Source organism: Toxoplasma gondii, chromosome Ia (genome assembly GCF_000006565.2).
Source record: "Toxoplasma gondii ME49 chromosome Ia, whole genome shotgun sequence".
In the NCBI taxonomy this organism is placed as follows: domain Eukaryota; phylum Apicomplexa; class Conoidasida; order Eucoccidiorida; family Sarcocystidae; genus Toxoplasma; species Toxoplasma gondii.
The window spans coordinates 276,843-297,079 of record NC_031467.1 but is presented as its reverse complement, the minus strand read 5'-3'; the positions used below and the strand labels follow the sequence as shown (position 1 = coordinate 297,079).

The window sequence follows — 20,237 nt, the reverse complement described above, 5'->3', positions numbered from 1 at the left end:
AGGAACGCGACCCCTCGAAAGTGCTTCCCTTCTACACGTGAAACTCGATATCTTTAGTGCCGGTCGCCACCGAGGTCTTCTCTCCGACGATTCTTGCTCCGCGAATGCCTTGGTTTTTGAGCCAAGAGAGGAACGGAAAAGTTCCGAACACGGCGCCGGCGGGTAGGCCCGGCAGACGTGCAGCCGAGAACAACGTGGAACAAGGAGTTTGACAAGAAGAGGCACGCGAGGAAAAACGCCTCGGCTTATATTCGGGCAAGCTGGCAAGACACGAACTACTACTCCATCCGCAAAGCAGCACAACGCAGGCACTCCAGGCGACACGGAAAGAGCCGCAGACTGCAGACCCCGAGAAAGACAAAGTTTCGTGTTCCAAACTGGCGCACGTGCAGCTGGGACCCCGGGTGTACATACACCGCAGCGTTCACTTTCGGGTTCTTTCTGGATTTCTTGCACTCCTCCCGCAAGCCAAGCAGTCGAGGAAGAAAACGCGACACGTCGATCTTCTTTGACTAGTCGACGCCTTTCTGCACACGGACGTGAGTCCTGGGGAACAGACGAAAGTTGTGGCGGCTGCAACTGGGAGTTTCAGTCGTCGGCTTGCAGGGGGAAGACGACTGCAGCCTCCTTCAGACAGCAGAGCGCTCTGTTCCTCGCTCGCAGCTCCCGGACTCGAGCGCAAACTGCCGGAGAACCAGTTCAGCGCGTGCTCTGCGTTGTCGAGACGGCGGGTGGCGGGAACATTCGCCGCAGCTTTGACAGCGTCCTGAAAAAAAAAACGCAAGGGTGGTCTACAATGAGGCTCCGACCAGGAAAGGTAGAAGAGCTTTCACTGACTGTACTAATTCAACGAGAGAACCTCGTCAACACGCTCCGGTCAGGTGGAGTGATGCCCCTACGTGAAGGTACTCTACTTGTTCCAAAGAAAGTGAGGTTGAAAGAGCGGGCGAAGGGTGAGCAAGGGAGGCGCAAGGCTTTGGAAGTCTTGCTTTTTCGTGTTCACTGACTCGCCTTTGAAACCCGGAGAAAACCTAGGATAGAGAAACGTAACCGTTGAAGTCACAGAGAGGCCTCTTCAGAGACTGCATTTCTCAGTCGTTTTCAGTTTCCGCCCTCGCTGCTCCTACTCGACAGCAAAAGAATCCCCGACCCCGGTGCAACTGCCTCGACAAGAAATTACTGCAGTCCCTTCCGCGCGCGCTTGCTTCTTCTTGGTTCCAGCCGGACTCGCCACCTTTCTAAGTCTCCCATCTGCCTTCGAGACGCTTCCGCATTCTGTGTGCCCTCACGTCCCTGCTCAACAGTGTTCTCAGCGATCTCTACCTTCGTCCGCACTCTCCCCACACCTGGACCCATCCACAGATATGCACACTCTATTGCATACAGTTTTTACTTACACCTACGCATATACATATATATATATATATACACGCATATGTACATATATATACATATACATGCATATATTTGTATATGAAATCTGAGTTGTGTGTCGAGCTGTGTGTCTCCTTTGAGTTGCTGACGAAAACACAGTTTCCTTTTTCTCGCTCGTTTCCCCCTCATCTCGGAGGCAAGTCGCTCTGTGAGTCGTTCGCTTCTTTCTTCTGTGTCTCCCGCCTTCCCTGTCTCTTCTCGTGCATGCGTCTCGCCTTCTCCAGCCTCTGGCTTACCGGTAATACTTGACGTACAGCTGGCTCCAGAGCTGCTGCAGCTCTGCCTTCTGCTGCGCGAGGGGGATATCGACAAGCCAATGCAGATTTTCTCTCTTGAGTCTGCGTTTCACTCTCACGCGGATGTCCCTGCAGCAGTCGTCTTCGCCCGCGCGACTCCCCGGCGTCTCCCCCTTCTTGCCGCCCGTGGCTCCCGGCGTCGCGCCAGCGGAACGAGGCGAAGCAGCTGAAGGAGGGAAGGCAGAAGAGGACGAGGAAGAGAAAGAAGACGAAGAGACAGAAGAGGAAGAAGACGAAGACGAAGAAGAGGAAGAAGAGCCTTGTGAAACACTGTGGATGGGCCTGCGCCAGTCGCGGCGATGCTCGAGGTCCTCGGAGTCGAGAGGCGGCGGCGGGAGGGGGTGGGGGAGTTGCTGGCCGAGTTGGAGAATTTCCGACATTCTGCGAGAGGTGTACATACAGCAGCGCAAGGGACGCGGGAGATTGTGCGAAAACCGGAGGAACATGGCGTTCCAGAAAGAAGTCCGAGAGCAGAACAGGAGAGTCGAAACACGCGAACGGGTGCAGAGCACCCTTTCTCTCCTCGAAGAGAATTTTTTCGCATTTTCACGAAGAAGAAAAAATCCGCATGCGTCGCGAAGCAAGTGTGGACACACACACACAGACACACACTCGAGCGTCGAAACGCATGCAAGCCCAGTGGTCGCCTGGGCGGCTCCTCCTAGACAGGTGAGATCGCCTGTCGTGGGCGGACCGCTCTTGGTTGCGTTTTTCTGCCATCTTGCTCATCTGGAGTTCTCCCTTTGGTCTGTGACTCCGGCGCGCGTTTGCCTCGCTTTCCTTCGCCCCCCTCTGTCGCTTTCCGCGCACCTGGTGGCCTGCGCCGTCGTCTCCTTGACAAGCAACATGAGCCGCTGAGGCGAGCTGAGGCACCTGCGTCTGTCCGCCTCCTCCGGCGTCTCCTCAGAGCTGGCCGGCGGATAGAGCAGGGAGGACGGCAGGACGCCGAGCTCGACCAGCAACTTGAGAGAGGCGACGTCGCGGAGCTGCGAGAACGAAGACGCGGGGTCTTCCACTGTGAACTGAAAGACATCCAAAACAGGTCTCAGTTCGCTGTGAGAAGATAAAAGAGGCAAGGGAAGGAGAGGAATGGAAGGAGCGAAAGGGAGGAAGAAGAGGAGAGACAGTTAGTAAGCGAGGAGAGAAGGCGAACACGCGACACAGAGGAGAGAAGTGAACGGATCGAAACGAAAAAATGGAAGCGAGGGAACGAACAAGACGCAAGAGAGGAAGTAGAGCACGAGAATAAAGAAAGTGGCGAGAGAGGGGAAAAACGACACCAGAGCCAAGGCATCACTCACGCGAGAAGAATGGAGAGAGATGCAAGAAGAACGAACAAGCGATCGAGCGAAGTTGAGAAAGCGGAGATGCGATATTCCTTCCCCAGCTACAAAGAAGCTTGAAGATCGGGGATGGCAGCGAGAAAGAATCAGTGCTGCAGAACGAGAAGAAGTGACTACTGAAAAAGACACAGAAAACCATCCGGGATACTTCGCTTCTGACCCTCTCCTCGTCTCTCCTCATCTTCTTTCCTTCTCTTCCCTTTTGCTTCTCCTTTCGGCCCTTCTCTATCTTCGCCTCTTCATTTCTCTCTTGGGTGTTTCATGACTTGCCTCAATCACACATGGATCGAGAATGGCGTCGCAGTAGACGTGCTCCAAAATGGTCATGCCAACGCCTGAGAGAAGACAAAAGAAAAAAAATGTTCTTCCAAAGCGAACGACAGAGCGAGAGCGAGGGAACCTGACAGTGAGAAGGAGAAAGAGAGACGGAGAAAGAGAGACAGAGAAAGAGAGAAAAGCGAACTCATCGGGACCGGGAAGCGGAACAAGAAATCGGACGAAAACGAGACGTAAGGCCCAAACGAGACGATCACGGCTCGACAGTCCACTTACACCAAGTAGCGTAGAACACTGCGCGTATCACACCTGCGTCAGCTTTCTCTCCACTAAACATCTTCTCCCCTAAATACGTATCTGCGCCTGCACCGCTGTCTACATCTACAGCTGCATCTCCACTTCTATCTCTCTCTCTGTATCGCTTTCCTTCTGTGCAAGCATACGCACACCTGCACATGTCTATACACTTTCACATATATATATATATATTTATATATATATATTTATATATATTTATATTTATATATATTTATTTGTATTTATTTACATATATACACTTTATGTGGAGAAACACATTCACACATTACTACAGAGGAATTTGTGTTTCCATCGGTGTCTCGACGTTCATGGCTTCGAGCTGCGTTCTCCTCTGTTTGCGATTGCTTGCGAATTGCATCTCGATGTGCCGAAGTGAGCTGTGTCTGTCCCTGCGTCGCGAGCAGCTTTCGAGACGCGAGTCTCCCCGGAGCGGACTCGGCTGTCTGCGCAGGCGCCCCATGCTCTTTCTGTTTCATGCGCTCTAACCTTGCCGCTGAACGTGAGGGAAGACCATGAACTGGCTGATCCTCCTGCGGAACCCGGTGACTGCGTAGAAGGTGTACGTGGTCGCGATGCCGGCCAGATGGTATCGAGCTGTTCCGCGGTCCTCTGTTCGCTCCTTCTTCGGAGTGCAAGCGTCGCCTCGCTGCGCCTCTGACGTCGCCTGCGGCTTCGCGGCCTTCGGTGTCGCGTCTCCGTCGCCGTCTCGCGCTGAGCTTTTCGCTGCGGAGTGCTCGAACTCCGCCTCCGGCTGTCCGTACACCGCAAAGACCGGCAGGACACTGAAGCCTTCCTCGTGGCTCACGAGTGCGTCCGTTTTCGGCTTTTTGCTGCAGTGCTCTTCGCTCGCCGACGGCCGTCTCTCTCGACGCGCTTCTCCGTTCTCCTTCGACACAGCGAGGCCGCCGCCTCCGGCCTCGCTGCTCCTCTTCCAACGCTCCTCAAAGTCTTGAGCAACTTCCACGCATCTCTCCCTGAGAACCGGAAACGGAGAAGACACAAGGCATACACTTCTGGAGACCCCAGGGGAAGAAACGAATCAGGTGTGAGAAATCGACGTCTGCCTGAAGAAGAAGCAGAAGAAAAAGCAGAAGAAAAAGCAGAAGAAAAAGAAGACGCAGACGGAACAGTGTGTAAGCACAGAGACGAAGACAGTGCCTGAGACAAACCAGGCCGGAGTCGACAGAACGCGCACAATCACAGATACATATACATATTTATATTTATATGACTATATACATTTACATACATACGCATGTATCATTATATACAGACATATATATATATATATATATATTTATTGATTCATATACATCGATATCTATATCTATATCTATATATATATATATATATATATATATACGTTTATGCATGCATCTTTGTTTTTTTGCCGTTGTGTGTGTCTGTCTACCGTTCTTGCGAGCCGAGTTCTCGTGACAGAGAAAACAGAGAGAACGCCTCTCTGAGAGGAGGCCACACCGAGAGAACCGGAACGCCTGCATGCGTTTCTTTTTCTTCCCTCTCGCTTTCGCTTTCTCCCCCCCTCGGTTGTTTGCGCCTGAGCGTGCATTGACACGTTCGCTCGTTCTTGGCGCGCTTCTTCTTTTAAAGCTGCGGCGCTCACCGAGCTTTCTGTGCGAGGCCGATGACCAGATCGCTTGAGGATTCCGTCTCTGGGGAGTCTGCGGCTGCAGATTCCTCGGCTCGTTTGGGTCGTCTGCTTTCCCTAGGCGCCTGCTGCTTCTCGCCTTCGCGATGCATGCGCGCCGCAGCCTGCCTCGGCCGCCGTTCCGTGACGAGGTAGGGCAGAATCACCCGCCACTGACTGTCGGTGTGGATCGCGCTCGCGCTCTCGATGAACCAGTGCAGGAACCATTCGACCCTGCGGTGGAGGAGGAGGAACGGGTGGCCGTCTTCGACGTCGAAGGAACACTCTCTCAACTGCAACTTGACAACTTCTTCGACCTCCGGCTCCTCGCCGTGCGCCGCTGTCTCCTGCGGTGCTTTCTTCTCCTTCTCCTTCTTCTCCTTCTTCTCCTTCTTCGTTTCCTGCTTCTCCTCCTTTCTCGCTTCTCCCTGATTCTCTGCGTGAAGACGTCTTTCGGCGACGACGCGACCCGGAGGGGAGAAGTGCGAGCGATTGCGTCTGATGTTTGCGAGGAACTCTTCAGCGGACGTCGAGAGGTTTCCAGGGAAACGAACGGAGTCGAAGAGATCCCTCATGAGCGCACCGTGGACAGCCGCAGGGTCGCGCGCCTTCGGAGAGATGACGCCTTGGACGCGGATGTATGTATCGAAGGTATCGGGCGCGAAGAAGATGTCGATGGACAACTCGTCGAAGCCGGAGACCGTCTCGCTCTCTTTGAAGAAGTGATGGCAGAACAGCGGGGAGAATGCGAGATGCTCCGGAGGAGAAAAGAAGTCCGAGTCCGCGAAGACCGGGTGGAAACGCACCACCTGGAGCGCGTTCATGGACGGCAAAGTCGCCCCCTGCGGAGACACCGAGTCTCCGTGACCCGTCGGCGAGGGAGGAGACAGAGGGCGCGGAGACACGCCAGACGAGGCCTCCCGTGGCATGCTGGAGAGCAGGCGAGAACAGGCGAAGAAAACCGAGAGCGGCACTCGACGCACCCAAGGTGGACAGATTCTCGTCGGGGAAAGAAGGAAAATGTAGAGAAACAGAAAGAGGAAAAACCAGAGAGAGAGGAAAGAGAGGAGAGGAGAGAGAGGAGAGAGAGGAAAAACCGGAGAGAGGGGAGAGAAGAGGAAGGAAATTGGAGAAAAGGGTGGGACAAGGAGGCAGAAGCGTGGAAGATGAACGTGTGAAACAGCACTGAAGAAGGAGAAGAGCCTTAAAGAGAAACGACAGAGAAGACCATCGTAAAAGTTGAGGCAGGGATCCGAGAGCAGAAAGGGGAACGGGAGCCCAGAAGGCCGCACCGAGGGTCGGAAACTGCGTGACGTTCCAAATGGTCGAGAATTTCAACCTGTTCTTTCTTTGCGCTCTGGTTCGCCTCTTTCGAGTGCCTGGACATTCGAGAGAGCGAAGCAAATGAACAAGAAAGAAGACACACACACCGAGACAGCGTGTACCCGGTGTCGGGAGCGGTGCAAGTTCTCACGCGCGGGATCCCTGCTTTCTGAGAGAGGCGGGAGACGCTCCGAGAACACAAAGGAATACAAGGAGACGAAGAGGAAAGAGACACCGGAAAAGAACAGGAACGGTCTCGTCCCTCCGGCGCTCCCAACGCGCTGTCTTCATGTGTCTCCCTCTGCATGCACCCACCTGCGAAGAAGCTGCGTACGCGCCGTGTATCGACACCCGCACTGTCGAACTTTTTCCGCCGAAGGCGCAGCGACAGGAAAGGCAACTGTCTGTGAGCAGTGTCTTGGACTTGACGTCTTGCAAGGAAACGGAGGGAAAAAAAGAGTCGCAGGCGCATGCTCTCCTGTCGGGGGGTCGGCGGCTCTCTCGTCGTTCATCGCGCGCGGGCTCTAGAGAGACACGGTTTGAAGCCTCACCCGAGCAAGAAAAGAGAGACACGAGGACCAGGAACGAGGAGGAAGCTTTTTGCGTCCTTGGTTCTCGGCGTCGTGTCAACTTCCTGAGTTTCCCGCCTCAGTCCGTGGTTGAGCGATCTGCGGAGACACCGCAGGAAGAACCGCATATCCTCGCTTTCCCCTTCCACATGCGCTCCGTGTCTCTGTTTCGAGTCCAAGCGCTCTGCGCAGCTCTTTGAGTGTTTGCGCCACGAAACATCCGAAGAGACTCGCGACTTGGTGGACTTGGTCGTCTCTCCTCTGCCGCGCTTCGTCTTCTCGCCGAGGCGAAGGCGGGAAGTGCATGCACTGTGTCAAGACAGGCTCTTCCTCGCCGTTGAGAAAAAATGTCTCGTCCTTCTCCAGTGAGTGCAGCCGGCGACGCAGCGCCTGGACTGCCTTCCATCGCCCCCTCTGAGGGAGAGACACAAGGAGACGCCACCGGAGACAGCAACGAAGGACGTGAGAGCGGAGAAGAACAGCTCATTGGAGAAGACGAGGAAAATCGAAGCAGAGACACGCGACGCATTGCCGGCAGAGAGAGTCCAGAAGACACGAGCGAGGGAGAGGGCGAAGCCGACTGCTTCGACGTCAGTTTCTACTCGCTTCCTCTCTCGCTGCGCCCAGAACCTGCTCTCGCGTCTCCTTCATCTCTGCAGCGAGGCGGACGGCACTCCTCGAACCGAAGAGAAGAAGAAGAGAGAAAAGAGAGAGAGGAGAGGAAGAGGCGAGCGGTGAACAGACTCTCGACGGGGGAGTTGCAGGTGAAGCGCGGGAGATACGGGTCATCCGTCGGAAGCGATGTGACTGCTGCTGCCTCGTCCGTAGCGACTCTCGTCGCTTTGCCTTCCTCTTCAAGTCGTTTGCTCAGGGCAGGTACAGCACTGCAGTCTTCGTCAAGTCTGTCGATCAGCCACACACCGAAGTGCAGCTCCTTGCCCTCCTCGCCTTGTTCTTCCCTTTGCCGTTTCCCTCGTTCGTCTCCTCCCTCTCCCTCTTCTCCTTCTCTGCCTTGTTGTGATTCTTCCTCTTCGGCGGATTCTTCTTCTCTGCCTTGTTCTTCTTTTTCCCCCTCGGCTTGTGCGTCTTCTGGGCCTTCCTGCTCCACTCTGTCGGGTCACTCCTCGGTCTCCGTTCAACCGCGGCGTTCCGCGGTTCTTGACTGTGACTCTCTCTCTCCTGGTTTCTCGTTGTCTGCGCTCGCTGACCTCTTCTGTAGCGCCGGGCCTCCAGAGCCTCCTCCTTCTTTTTCTTCTTCTTTCTGGGGAGCGTCTTCAGAGCCTGTGGGGTTTTACGTTCGAAGTCGGGCAGAGCGAGAGAGCATGCTCGCGCATCTTCTCCGGCCGCGAGTCTCCGAGGCAAGGAGGGAGAAAAGAAAGTATCGACAGCCGTACGAGAAGGACGGCCTTCTGCGCGCTACTTTAAACGGATGCACAGGACGACGCGTCGCCCTGGTGCTGACGCAGGGCGGCGCAGTCGAAGGCCGCTTCGTCCGGTGTATAGACAGACGCGAGGTGGCTCGGCGTCCGCCGCCTGTGCCCTTCTTCCGCCAGCGCATGCAGACCCAGACCTGTGCTGGGAGTGGCGAGACACAACGCAGGAGGAGGGAGACTTTCCGGTCTCCCGCGAGAAGCAATCCAGCGACCTCTGCGACGGCAACTCTGGCGTCTTCTTCATCCCTGCCGAGCGATCGGAGGGCCACAAATGGGGACGCGCGGAGACTCCGCAGTCTCTCCTCAGCGTCGGGGCGCGGTGCCTCGCCTCCTGCTGCGTACCCGCCGCTTCCTGGACCGCCCCTCCTGGGGTGTACGTCCAGCGGAAAGTGCGGAGGCCCCGCAGATGCCCATCCACCTGAGTGGCCTCGAGCGCCCGGCTCCCTGCTTGCGCAGCGAAGGGAAGAGACAGGAGGACGGAGAGACGATCCTCGCTTGCGCAGGTTTCAGAGAAGACGAGCTGTGTCGCGGATCGTGCTGGATGACGCCGTAGTGTACAGACACGCGGCGCCGGTCTTTGCATCCGCAGCCGCCTCGGTCAGCTCCGGAGCCTCGAGACAGGCGCAGACGCGAAGCGCGCTGGCGGAGAGGGGAGGAGAGACGGCGGGGAACTCGTTGAGCGCGCGCTCGGAGTCTGTGGGTGTCGCAGAACCAGGCGGAGCGAGGCGAGGAGACGGAGGCGAAGTCCTCGCCTCCGTCTGTGTGAAGACAACTGGAGTGGCGTTCATTCTTGGGACTGAAGGGAGCAGCGTGCGGGGCTTGGAGGCCCGTGTGAAGAAGAGCTACATCGACGCAGTGAAGAACAAAGTTTTTGACCGCTCGGTGCGACTCGGAGCCTGCTAGGAGGCTGCGAAGACGTCGAAACAGAGAAGATAAAGGAGAAAGGCATCATCCTTGCAGGGCGCGCTTGGTGTTCTTCCTACGTTGTCTCTCCGTCCCTGTTTCGTTCGTCTTTGTTTCTCGTCTCGCCCTGTTTCTGAGCTCTTTTCCTGCTCATCCAAGTCGACCTTCCCTGCCAAGTTCTTTTTTTCGCAAACGGACAGGACCGCCCTTCCGCGAGCTGTCTGCACGCGTCACTTCACTTCTTCGGCTTTTGGAGCGCGTGGAAAGGACCGCATGTCTCGTCCTTTCTCTCGCCTACACCGGTGTGACAGAACAGGCGCGGGGACGCCACCAACGGGAAGCGAATCTCCTCCGCGTTGGTCCACCCTGATCCTCTCGAGGTGTCGAGGCAGTTTCGCATGGCAGAATGTTTTTCCAGCTTGCTGTTCCAAATGCATGCAGGAGGAGCTCGCAGGAGTCTCCCTCGGGGCTGTGACAAGAGTCGGTCTCGCGCGAGACCTTTCAGAGCGTGGAGGTAAAAAATCTTTACCATCGTGTCTCTTTCCAGAAATGCGTCACCGGGGAAGGCAGCCGGCCGAGGCTCAGATTTCCTCTCCGTGCAACGAGTCCGCGATCCGTTGGATCTGTGTAGGTTGAATAGGACTCTCAGGTATTTTGAGTCTTGCATATGCATCTGCACAGAAAGCTGTGGAGTTCCCTGTGCAAGCGTCGGTCGATCTGGTAGAGTTTACCGCGTTGAAAAGGGTGTTTTTAGCGCTCCCTCTTCTTGTTCCGTATCGAGACAGAACGAAGCCTAGCAAAAGTGACGCACAGTTCTTCTCTTGCTGCAGAGGTTCGTTGGACTGCAACTCATGTGGGCAGACACACTCCGCTCTAGTGCGATGACGACGACACAGAGTCCTGAACAGTAGAATGTCTCTGTCCCCTTTGAGGCCCACAGTCGCGGATTGCAAGTTATCTGCTCAGAACCAGTGCCTACTATAAAGTGGAGACTAGCGCACATGGTCCAGCTCGCACTGGCGATCCGAAGCAAGTGCAAGTACATTTTACTTCGCACCTCGCCTTCTTCGTGCTGCTCAAGAGAGTCTCTGCAAAGCTAAAAGCCGGTATGGCACTTAGTTCTACACGTTCGCTTCCCGGCGAAAAGACTTCGGTCCGAGTGCAGCGCAGACCCAAAGACAGCAGTTGTGTGCGAAGCGAAAGGGCGTCGACCTGGCGACTGCCTCGCGTGTGAGCACCGCACTCAAACACAGGCGGCTTGTCTCGCAAGACGCTGGCCCGCGTCGCGGGGCGACAACGGAGCACCAGACGCGTTTTCTTTGCGGCGGTTCTGCCCCGCAAAAAGAGAAGGCTGACGCGCAGATACTCTGGAAGAAAAATGCTGCAAACCCGTTTCCAGAGCTACAGAAAAACCGAGTTTCGGCAAATTGCGTGGAAAGGCGGTCTCAGGGGCCCCCGAGATTCGCATCAACTTTTCGGGTGTACAGACACCTGGTCGCATGCGTGCACGCATCTGGCGGGCATGCAGCCTGCCGCAGGAAAAGAATCACCCGGAAGAGAAGCCGACAGTTCTTTCTTCTTCCCCGCTGTGTTGCCTTTCTTGGTCTGGACCTTCTCTCTTGATGTGTTTTCTCTCCTCGCAGGGAGCTTCAGAGTCTCTGGTCGCGGCTTCTTTGCCTTGTTTCCTGGACAAAGTCGGTCGCCTCTGCGACCCCGCTGGAGACTCGCGGACGCACAGAGCTCCTTGAGACGCGGAAGTTCCGCAGAGAAGGAATTCTTCCCGACTAAGCTGCGCAAGTTCGCCAGGGTGATTTGTCGGTCTTTCTCTCCCGAGTCTTTCAGTGCACTTGCGGTCGACGTCGCAGGAAGAGGCTGGGAGGCCTCTCGGCCGACAACAGAGTCTTGAGCACACTCTCGCCCTCGCCACCCCGCGACGCGCGGCTGTGCGCACAAAGCGAGAAGCATCGCGAGGAACAGCGACGCCCAGGGCGTCTATGCGAAGAAAAAAACGGGTGAAGCAACAGGAAGAGGACGGCTGACGACTGCGTAGAACCGCTTTCGCGGTGGCCTTTGTTTTTTCCTGGGGAGTAGGGGGGAAAGCCAGTGCGAACACACCCACCAAAAGCGCTCAGAAAGCGTTCCTCGCCAACATGGACCACAGCACCTCGTTGAGCGAAGAGACGAGCTCTGTCTCCTCGTCCTCAGCGGCGTCGTCCGATCTGTCTTCCTGTCGGCCTTCATCCGCCGTGTGTCTCTCTCCACGTGACTCAGCTGCATCTGAGAGAGAGTACGCAGCCTCGTCGCTCTCTGCGAGTCTCGATGGCTCCTCCTCCTCTTCCTCTTCGTCGTCCTCTTCTTCGAACCCGTCACTCACTTCTTTCTCGTCCACGCTGTCTGCGTCGCCCCTGGTGTCTCCTTCCCCGTCTCCGTCTCCTGCCACTCCGTCTGCCGCCGCTTCCGCCGCCTCTTCGTGCGCGTACTACTCCAGCTACGGGGATCCATCGGTTCACAGTTACATGCTGCGAGATGGGCCGCGAACCGCCGCGTATCATAGAGCGTTGGCTGCGAACAAGATCTTTCTCGAGGACGCAGTGGTGATGGATGTCGGAGCAGGCAGCGGCATTCTGTCGCTGTTCGCAGCTCGCGACGGAGGCGCGAAACGCGTCTACGCCGTGGAACCGAGTGACACCTTCTTTCTTCTCCAGGAGGTCGTCGAGGCGAACAATATGCAGCAGGTTGTGCTCCCCATCCACGCAACTGTCGAGGAGCTGATCGATGCCTCGCGCGCCCTGCGGGCCCTGAAGACTGCATGCAAGGCCCATCCCATGGAGTCCGAGGGTGAGAAGAAAGGCGCAAGATGTCGAGCGCAGAATCCCCCGATGCCTCGAAATGGAGACTTCAGCGACACCGAGAAGCAGAAGGAGATCAAGGGGGAGGAAGACGAGGAAGAGAAAGCAGGTTCGAGAGCGGACGAGAACAAGGAGGATGCGAAGACAGAGGATGGGGAGAACTGGCGAGTGCTGGATGCCTTGAAGTCTAGGGCAGGCGTTAGGACTTTCCTTGAGGAAATGGAAGCGGCTTCGAAGGTGAACGCAAGCTCCTGTCGCTTCCTCGATGCCATTGTCTCTGAGTGGATGGGGTTCTACTTGCTCCACGAAGGAATGTTGGACTCTGTGTTGAAGGCGCGAGACGCGTTTCTGCGTCCCGGCGGCCGCCTATTTCCATCTCGCGCGCGGCTCTGGCTGACGCTCGCGGACTGCTCCGAGTATTGGGCGAGTCGCCTGCGGTGCTTCACGAGTTTCCATGGCTTCAACTTCGCGCCGCTGCAGCAGCGACTCCTCGCTCAGATGCAGGAGGGCAAGCAGCCGCTGCTCCTCCACCTCGAGCCGTCTCAGTGCACAGCTGCGAGGCCCGCGCTTCTGTTCGACTGGGATCTCTCTGAGACCTCCGTCGCTGAGCTTCAGGCCGTCGCTCTGGAGGCGCGCATCGAAGCCGTCCGCCAGGGCCCCGTCCATGCTTTTGCCATATGGTTTGAGTGTCTCTTCCCTTCGGGAACAGAAGCCGAGGAAGCACAGGGGACGGAGGCGCGTCGAGAAGCCGCCGGCGAGCGCGAGAGAGATCAGCGAGGAGAGAGAGGAGACGGAGAAGACGGAGAAGACGGAGGGGAACGGGGAGGGAGGTGGAGGAACAGGAAGAAGGGCGGGGGAGGTGTTGGAGAATCGGAAGCGTGTGGGGACTGCTCGAAGATCCTGGTGGCCGAGAAGCGCGCCGCAGAGGCGGGAGCAGAGGCCGCGAAGAAGGTCGGGGGGAAGGCGAGGCGCGAAGGGGGTCGTGGAGAGGCAGAGGCGAGAGGCGAGACAGACGAAGGCCTTGGAGTGAAGCTCGACACCGGCCCATTCAGCGCAGAAACGCACTGGAAACAGACCCTCGTTCTTCTGCCGCAAGCGATGGAAGTCGTGGCTGGACTCACACTCACTTGTCAAGTCCAACTGAGGAAGGCACACGAACGCGCGAGAGCCTACGAAGTGGAAATCGAAGTCGTCGATGCAGAAATGGAAGAGCGACAAGAAGAAGAAGAGAAAGAGGAAGAAGAGAAAGAGGAAGAGGAGGAGGGGGGGACAGAAGGGAGTGGTGAGTAGGTGGTGATGTAGAGAGGGAGGCAACAAAGGCGGTCGAGGACGGAGACAGGCGGTGTTGTTTTTTGTGCTGAGCGGGAGAAGAAAGGCGTAGGAAGAGATGCGATGGAACAGACACGTTGAGGTGAGGCAATCAGTCGGGGTTGCAGAAGGGGGGAAGGGATGGACAGAAGGAACTTGGGGAAATGTTGGAGATCTTCTTCGCGATACTGTTCGCGATGGACTTTTTCGTTTTTATAAGAAGTTTTCTTTCTCGCCTTGCGCACTCCGAAAAACTGTAGATGCGGGCTTGGGACGTTTTTGCGGCACCCGGCTATCCGTGCTCTGTTTTGGGGCCTGTAGATACACCCCAAAAAGACCGTGCAAGGCTGCTTTGCTGTCTGCCCTGCGTTGCCTTCTTCTCTCTGCGTCTGTATCTCGTTCCCCTCAATTGCGTGTGGCCCGACGTCTCTTTTTGCCTCCTTCCCCGTTTGCTTTCACAACTTGTCCTGGACTCTTCTTGACGCGGACTCTTCATCGAGAGGTCGTGCTGCGAAGGCCGCACGGAGCCCACCAGATTTTTTACTGCTTTTCTCGTATTTCTCCATGTGCCTCATCTATGTCACTCCATTTGACTCCATTTTCTGCTCTTCCGTTTGACTCCTCTCTGTCTCGGTTCGTGCTGCCCTCCCCTCTGCACTTTCGTGTCTCTCGTCTCTCCCACTGTCCGCTGGAGTCTTCGTTACTCCATTCCAGGGTGTCCCTGCGACAGCGCACATGTTCACGCAACTCAAATCTTTTAAAATTAGAAGCGACGTTGCGTCCAGGAGACAGGCGCATCCTAACGCGTAGACCATCGGCACTACTGAGAGGAGCGCGCCACGCCCGCCTCTCTGCCGGAGTTAACGCACTGTCACTATACGGAACATACTCGCTGGTTGTGCACAAATCGATTGTGTACTGGAGCCAAGCCGACGAGTTCTTGCGAAGTTCTCTTTTGTCCCTCTGCCGTAGTTGGAGCTGCTCTCTCTTTCATGAGGGTACGGCCTGTTGAGTCTGAAGACTCTTGTTCAGGATTCAGGACTCGTCACCCCATTTTTTCCCCGATGCATGTCCCCGTGTTTGATGTTGTGCCAAGAAAGACCCCAGATTCCTCTGACATTCCACTCGCCAGTTCGATGGAACCCGTGCGCCAGTTCTCAAATACGCATTAAAAAGTATATATATATATATACTTTTTTTTATTTATACATGTTACATAAATATAAACGTATACAAAATGTACATATGTGCATGTGTAGATTAGGCGTGCGGATAAGTGTTCCCTATTTTTATGTGGACGAGGTGTAGGAGTCGAGAGAGGGGCACTGAGCGATCCTGACTCATGCCAGTCCTAGCGAAGAAGCAGGGGAAACGAAGGCGAAACGAAAAGTGGAGTAGCGCAGCGGAGAAAGTCCACCGCCCCATGGCACCTCTGTGTGTGGTGTCGAAAGTCGTGTGTTTGCAAGACGCCGACTGAGACATGGGACGAGAAGTTTCTCTTCTTTGTTCTCTTTGTCCAGAAGTAAAATTCCTTCATTTTGAGTACGCTAGGCCGTTCTCCAGGCTGGGCGCCTTTTCCGCTGTTCCTCCCGCTCATATAGGATTTTCCGTGAGCGAAGAAAACTGTATGCCTCGTTCGACAGGCAGTCGCCGAGGAGGTTGCTGACCGGAGAAAAAAGGACAAGTGCCAGGGGACGCCCGCGTCCTTGTTTCGCTCTACGCTAATGAGCCATTCTCAATTTTTCCTGTGCGTAGCGCCTGTGGGGGTCTGTCGTTTGTGAACGAGCAGTCTTCCTCGTTCATTTCCGACCCGTTCAGAGTGCAGAGTTCGCCTCGTTTTCGAGTGGTTTCTGGTCAGCTTCGAGGAGGTTCTACACTCGTACCAATGTCTCCGATGGATCCCTGAGTCTGCTTTGCGGTCCACCCCCAACTGTCTAGATTCTCCTGTGATTCTGCCATGTGACCCATGGGCGAACGTTGGTTCCCAGTGAGCCAGTTGAGAGGGTCTGTTGTCGCTCCCCGTCGTGCTGTCTCGATGCGCACACACCACACCAGGAGAAGCTGGGAAGAAAGAACCATGTGCTTGCCCAGCGACGAGTGCCTCGGTTCTTCTTGCGTCGAAACCCTGGGGTGCCTGCTGCGGGTGCGAAGACAGAGAAGGTTCGGAACGCGACGACCAACACAGTGAACGGTATTTGTGGATTTTCTGACAGATGCTGGTTTTCGAATGTCGCAGTGTTTCATGGGAAGAATACGCGAGTTCGTGCCTTGTCCGCTGAAAATTGCCGGAGACGTTGCTTCCCTGAGAAGAAACAACAGGACTCTCTCCGTATTCCCGTCGTTCTCAAGTGGAACTTGCTGGCCACACGCACACCTGTCAGCTGCAAAGGCAGGTAGACTCCTCCGCTCAGACTTCGTCCCGCCGCCTTCATTCCGCACTTCGAGATCCGACGATCTGCAAGCGGACTGGTGAAAAAACGAGGCTGCCGGACCCACGCGGACCTCCTGAAAATTGCACAAGCCCAGGAGCCGCTTCTCCGCTCCTGTTTGTCCTGGGGTTTTCTGTGTCGTCACAAATAGCCGCGGCAGGTCAGGGTGACGAAGCTCGCCGCGGTATGCCTCTTTCGACCTGCGCTTTTTCCCGTCCATTTCGAACGGAACGAGTTCGCCAGGGTGGCACGGGTGGGTGACTCTTTCCTTTGAATATTCCAGCTAGCTGTGTGCCAGTCACTGTGGAGTTGCTAGATTCCCGTCCGCGTGTCTCGAGGTGCGTGCGCTTCGCCGCAGAATAGACCCCCAGAACGAGGTGACAAGTCTCAGAACGGAAGTTTCCACTCGGGGCAGAACCGAGGCGGCACGGTCGAATTTCGAGACCGCGCGGTCGGCGAGGCGGCTTTGCATGCGCAACCAGCAAAAGCTCCAGTGGCCTCGCTCCCTGGTCTTGTTGGGGAAATGCTGCGGTGCGCCAGGCTTGCAGGGCCCCCGTGGCGGCCTTCGGTGCGGAACGAAGAGCCGTTACAAATAAAAGTTCTCTTTGGTATGTTATCCATTGGTATATTTCCAGTTTTCAGGTCGTGCCCGAGTCATTTCCCGATTATTTCAAAGGTACCCACTTTCAGGAGCAACTTCTCGTGAAAAGCTTCTCGAGAAGTCCCTTAGGTAAACGCTAGCAACGTTCAGTCTTCCGAGTGTATACATACAGCGCGCGACATTCAGCGCGTCATTCCGCAGCCGCAGCACCCTCAGGCCACGAGTTGTCCCCGTTTTTCTTCGGAAATCTCCACCGCCTATCCTCGCCTTCTTGCGTCAGGCAATCTCTTCTCTCTTACTCCTCCGCCTCAAAAGGTGAGCCGTTTGCACCGCGGGAACTGAAAGGAAAAGCAACTACAGCGGCAGCGGAGCCACCGCTGCCACAGTCAACTGGCACCGCGTGGTCACGGGCGCTCAACTGTGTGCAGCTGACCGGTTTTCGTGACTTCCCTTCTTATGAGCCGATTAACTCAGACTGATCACGGACTTTTGACTTCGACTCTCCATTGTTTCAAGAAGCTGTTCGCGGTTTTCATGCGAAGGTTGTCGGCATTCTCCGATTAGCGTCACGCTTGTTCTACGTATGTCCGGGCACGGGAACACCTTCACTGATCGGGTGTGGGGGACTCGCTGACTTGAGTGCGAACACAACGGGAGGGCTTAACGAAGAGACATTGTTGAAGGGTACGACGCCTGCATCCATCGCAACTCTACTTCGTCGGTGCCTTTGTTGTTGGTGTCGTTTCGCGTTCCAGTCCACATGAAACTCCCTTTAGGGGCGGAGCCGTTCTCGTATGTGTTGGGAAAAATCCGCGCAGGCAGCCAGGAGCTTATGAAGCAGTGTTTCTGTCACCTCCAGCGAGTGGTGAGACAGCGCGGATAGCAAAACATTGCGAACCAGTGAGGGTACACCGTTGCAGTTTCGGGCGCTGGACGCTGAATAAGATATAAATCGGCGAATGTGTTCCTCATTCAGGAAGGGGAGCCAAGTGAAGGCCGGGGAAGCATGTCCCTCATCAGTTCCAGAGGCTGACGCCAGCCTTCAGCGGTTCTCTAGATGTTCTGTAGCTACTTGTGTGTGTAATCGGTACCTCCTTAACGCCAGACAATCTCTCGCGGATCCTGGAATTTGGTTTTTTTCCTCTGTGTCTGTGGTGTGCGAGTTCTATGCACAAACAAAGTCTGCATAGATGTGGTTCCAAGGGGAATATTCATAGGTGGTTTTGTGGCACCTGACACCGTAGCTACGTTTTCAAATGCGTGAGAATAACTGACTGCTCGGTAGAAGTTGCAAATACACGTAGTGTATAACAGCCACCGTGAGTTTACCGAAAACGGCTTCCGCCGAGACGTCCACCTCTTGTGCCCTGGACGAGGTTTCTCATGGTGGGGCCGGCCACGCGGGCATCTCTTCTGCGGCCTCGCTGTTCGGTCTCGTCTGTCCTACCCATGCTCTTTTCTGCCCTTTTCGTCTGCGCACTTTCCATTCCAGGTTTTCACTGCCCTCTCCTCTCCAGCGTCATTATTCGAGCCGACACAATGCAGTCGCTAATCGCCCGAAACTCCTTTGACTCGCGGCTGACAGAGGGTGAAGTCGGCGGAAAGGCTTCATCGGAAACTAGTATGGATTGCTTCGAGAATCAGAACTTCTACCGCATGCCGTCGAAAGCCACGAGTCCCGAGAGAGCGGGCCCGGCTTACATGGATTTCGATGCCGCGGGAAACCCAATCCTGATTCCTGTGAAGCCCGAGGACTTGGAAAAGGCCAAGAACGCAGCCAGGCGCTTTCAGATGAAACCAGAAGTCACGGGGACGACGGCTGACGCCGATGACGGCGAGCTGGAAGAGAACGCCGAGGGCCTGGAAAGGGTAAGTGACAGAAACACCACACAGAGGGCGCAAGAGGAAAAAACGGTGGAAACAAGCGTCCGGCAGTTTGTAGTTGCGATTCCGCATCCAGGCCAAACCGATTCTCGAGCCAACGAGAACGGCTCCGAAATACACACGAGCACATCCAAGTTCCAGTTCGCTTGAGTGTGCGCCTGAGTTTCCTCGGAGCTTTTCGTCCGGGTAGCAAGCTGGACTATACGATGCTGGGAATATATGTTACGGGTCGACTCCCCGACGCACATCCCAAAATCGAGACCTCGGAGCAGCGGTGCGTCTCCGTACGTGTATGCGGATTCTGTGGTGTTTTGTGTATCTGTTGTGCCCTAGACACACACAAACCCCACCGGAGCTGAATCAGAACCTGTGGTCGAGGAACCTGTTGATGAAGAAGCGGTCATTGACTTGGAGCCGCGCGTTCTCGAAGAGAGAATAGAGCCCCTCGATGAGCACATCGTTTCGTTTTACTCGATGCCCTCAACAGCGAGTGTCGCTGCGATGCGCTGTGAGGACGGGTCTTGTCCGCAGCCGTTGTCTTCCTTCTTGCCGGACTCCCCGTTCATCACGAAGGACGGAACTGTTGCTGTCGACGTCTACGCGGTCAAGGCCGATATGACCGTGCCAGAGGAACTCGCAACTCTTCCCAAGTACTCCATTGTACCACAGGTGTTAGAGCGACAAAACACTCTGTTTCGCAGCATGCTCCGGCCGTCACAGATCGATCTATTCTAGGTCGGCCGCACGGAGGGCCGGAGAGAGAAATGGAGGGAAACTCCACTCGTGGAGAAGACTCAGTTTGTCAAGACAGCAGCAGAAGCCCGGTAAAAAGAGGCGTCGGTTTTGTGGCAGCTCTGCTGTCGGCAAACATGTCATCCCCGCGACCCGAGTCTGCGTGGAACCGTGTCGCACGTTTCTCGCAACAGGACTTCTAGGGATTGTTGGCGGGTGAATTGCCTCACGGAATGTCAGCGTTTTGTCCATGTCAGATGAGTGCTGAAGCGGTCATCGGTGGCTGTCGTTTATACTCGTGGGGAAAACGTTTGTCAGCGTGAAACAGCACTCGTGTGCAACAACGGTAACAACCTCTGTAAAAGGTCACCATCTTACCCGTTTGGTGCAGCGAGCGCCCCATCTGGAGTCTGGGACGCGTGCAAAACTCAGAATCGCGTTTCCTCATCACACACAAAGAAGCGATAAACCACAAGTGCTCTGGGCCCGCCTCTCGTCACTGTTTGCTAGTAGTTTGTGCCGGAAAACGCAATGCAACCGCGCGGAACGGCGGGCCGGTTCCACCGGCACAACTGCGTGCCTGTCAACAATCCCAGCCACTAGATTTAGAAGCATTCTTAGGCAGCGATTTCAGGCTCGAGATCTGCTGCATGGCATGGTCCAGATATCCACGTACATTACCCCATCTACTGCGAATCGGGTGACCGAACACACCCCATTGGCTGCACGGCCTCGGGCTTCCGTCGGAGGGAACGATGTACGTGGTCCATCAGTGGACGCATCGCCGAATCCGCACCGGTACAGGAATCTGGGTTTTCAACGAACAACTATTTCTGAGTTTCGGGGTGGGAATGTAAGAAGTGGCACTTTGCGTTATCTACTTGGCAACCT

General features: G+C 55.7%; 3 protein-coding genes across 3 annotated transcripts; 2 read left to right on the top strand and 1 right to left on the bottom strand.

Moving 5' to 3' along the window:
- Positions 1-116: 116 nt before the first annotated feature.
- HAT1 (histone lysine acetyltransferase HAT1) lies at positions 117-6,833 on the bottom strand. Its single transcript, XM_018782190.1, has 6 exons — positions 5,292-6,833; positions 4,154-4,641; positions 3,344-3,408; positions 2,541-2,752; positions 1,671-2,111; positions 117-766 (listed from the first exon to the last, which is right to left on the bottom strand). The coding sequence occupies exons 1-6, from the start codon at positions 6,242-6,244 to the stop codon at positions 700-702; spliced, it is 2,226 nt and encodes a 741-aa protein (XP_018638626.1). The 5' UTR covers positions 6,245-6,833; the 3' UTR covers positions 117-699.
- An 84-nt stretch (positions 6,834-6,917) lies between these two features.
- PRMT2 (histone arginine methyltransferase PRMT2) lies at positions 6,918-14,445 on the top strand. The gene is made up of 3 exons (XM_002370098.2): positions 6,918-9,522; positions 9,985-10,057; positions 11,815-14,445. The coding sequence occupies exons 1-3, from the start codon at positions 7,555-7,557 to the stop codon at positions 13,680-13,682; spliced, it is 3,909 nt and encodes a 1,302-aa protein (XP_002370139.1). The 5' UTR covers positions 6,918-7,554; the 3' UTR covers positions 13,683-14,445.
- A 2,269-nt stretch (positions 14,446-16,714) lies between these two features.
- On the top strand, positions 16,715-19,725 carry TGME49_293360 (hypothetical protein). The gene is made up of 4 exons (XM_018782187.1): positions 16,715-17,045; positions 17,205-17,311; positions 18,223-18,599; positions 18,948-19,725. Exons 3-4 carry the CDS (start codon positions 18,270-18,272, stop codon positions 19,347-19,349), a joined length of 732 nt encoding a protein of 243 aa, XP_018638627.1. The 5' UTR covers positions 16,715-17,045; positions 17,205-17,311; positions 18,223-18,269; the 3' UTR covers positions 19,350-19,725.
- Positions 19,726-20,237: the final 512 nt, after the last annotated feature.

What these genes read in the sequence shown, in the direction of transcription:
- HAT1 (XM_018782190.1), bottom strand. Translation starts at nt 6,244, where the DNA reads ATGCCACGGGAGGCCTCGTCTGGCGTGTCTCCGCGCCCTCTGTCTCCT. An exon ending in CCCTCACGTTCAGCGGCAAG is followed by an intron (nt 3,409 to 4,153) that starts GTTAGAGCGCAT and finishes GTCTTCTCTCAG; the next exon opens with GCGTTGGCATGACCATTTTG. An exon ending in ACGACGGCGCAGGCCACCAG is followed by an intron (nt 2,112 to 2,540) that starts GTGCGCGGAAAG and finishes CACCTCTCGCAG; the next exon opens with AATGTCGGAAATTCTCCAAC.
- PRMT2 (XM_002370098.2), top strand. Translation starts at nt 7,555, where the DNA reads ATGTCTCGTCCTTCTCCAGTGAGTGCAGCCGGCGACGCAGCGCCTGGA. An exon ending in ACAAAGTTTTTGACCGCTCG is followed by an intron (nt 9,523 to 9,984) that starts GTGCGACTCGGA and finishes AAATGCATGCAG; the next exon opens with GAGGAGCTCGCAGGAGTCTC. An exon ending in AGACCTTTCAGAGCGTGGAG is followed by an intron (nt 10,058 to 11,814) that starts GTAAAAAATCTT and finishes CACGTGACTCAG; the next exon opens with CTGCATCTGAGAGAGAGTAC.
- TGME49_293360 (XM_018782187.1), top strand. Translation starts at nt 18,270, where the DNA reads ATGCAGTCGCTAATCGCCCGAAACTCCTTTGACTCGCGGCTGACAGAG. An exon ending in ACGCCGAGGGCCTGGAAAGG is followed by an intron (nt 18,600 to 18,947) that starts GTAAGTGACAGA and finishes GTTGTGCCCTAG; the next exon opens with ACACACACAAACCCCACCGG.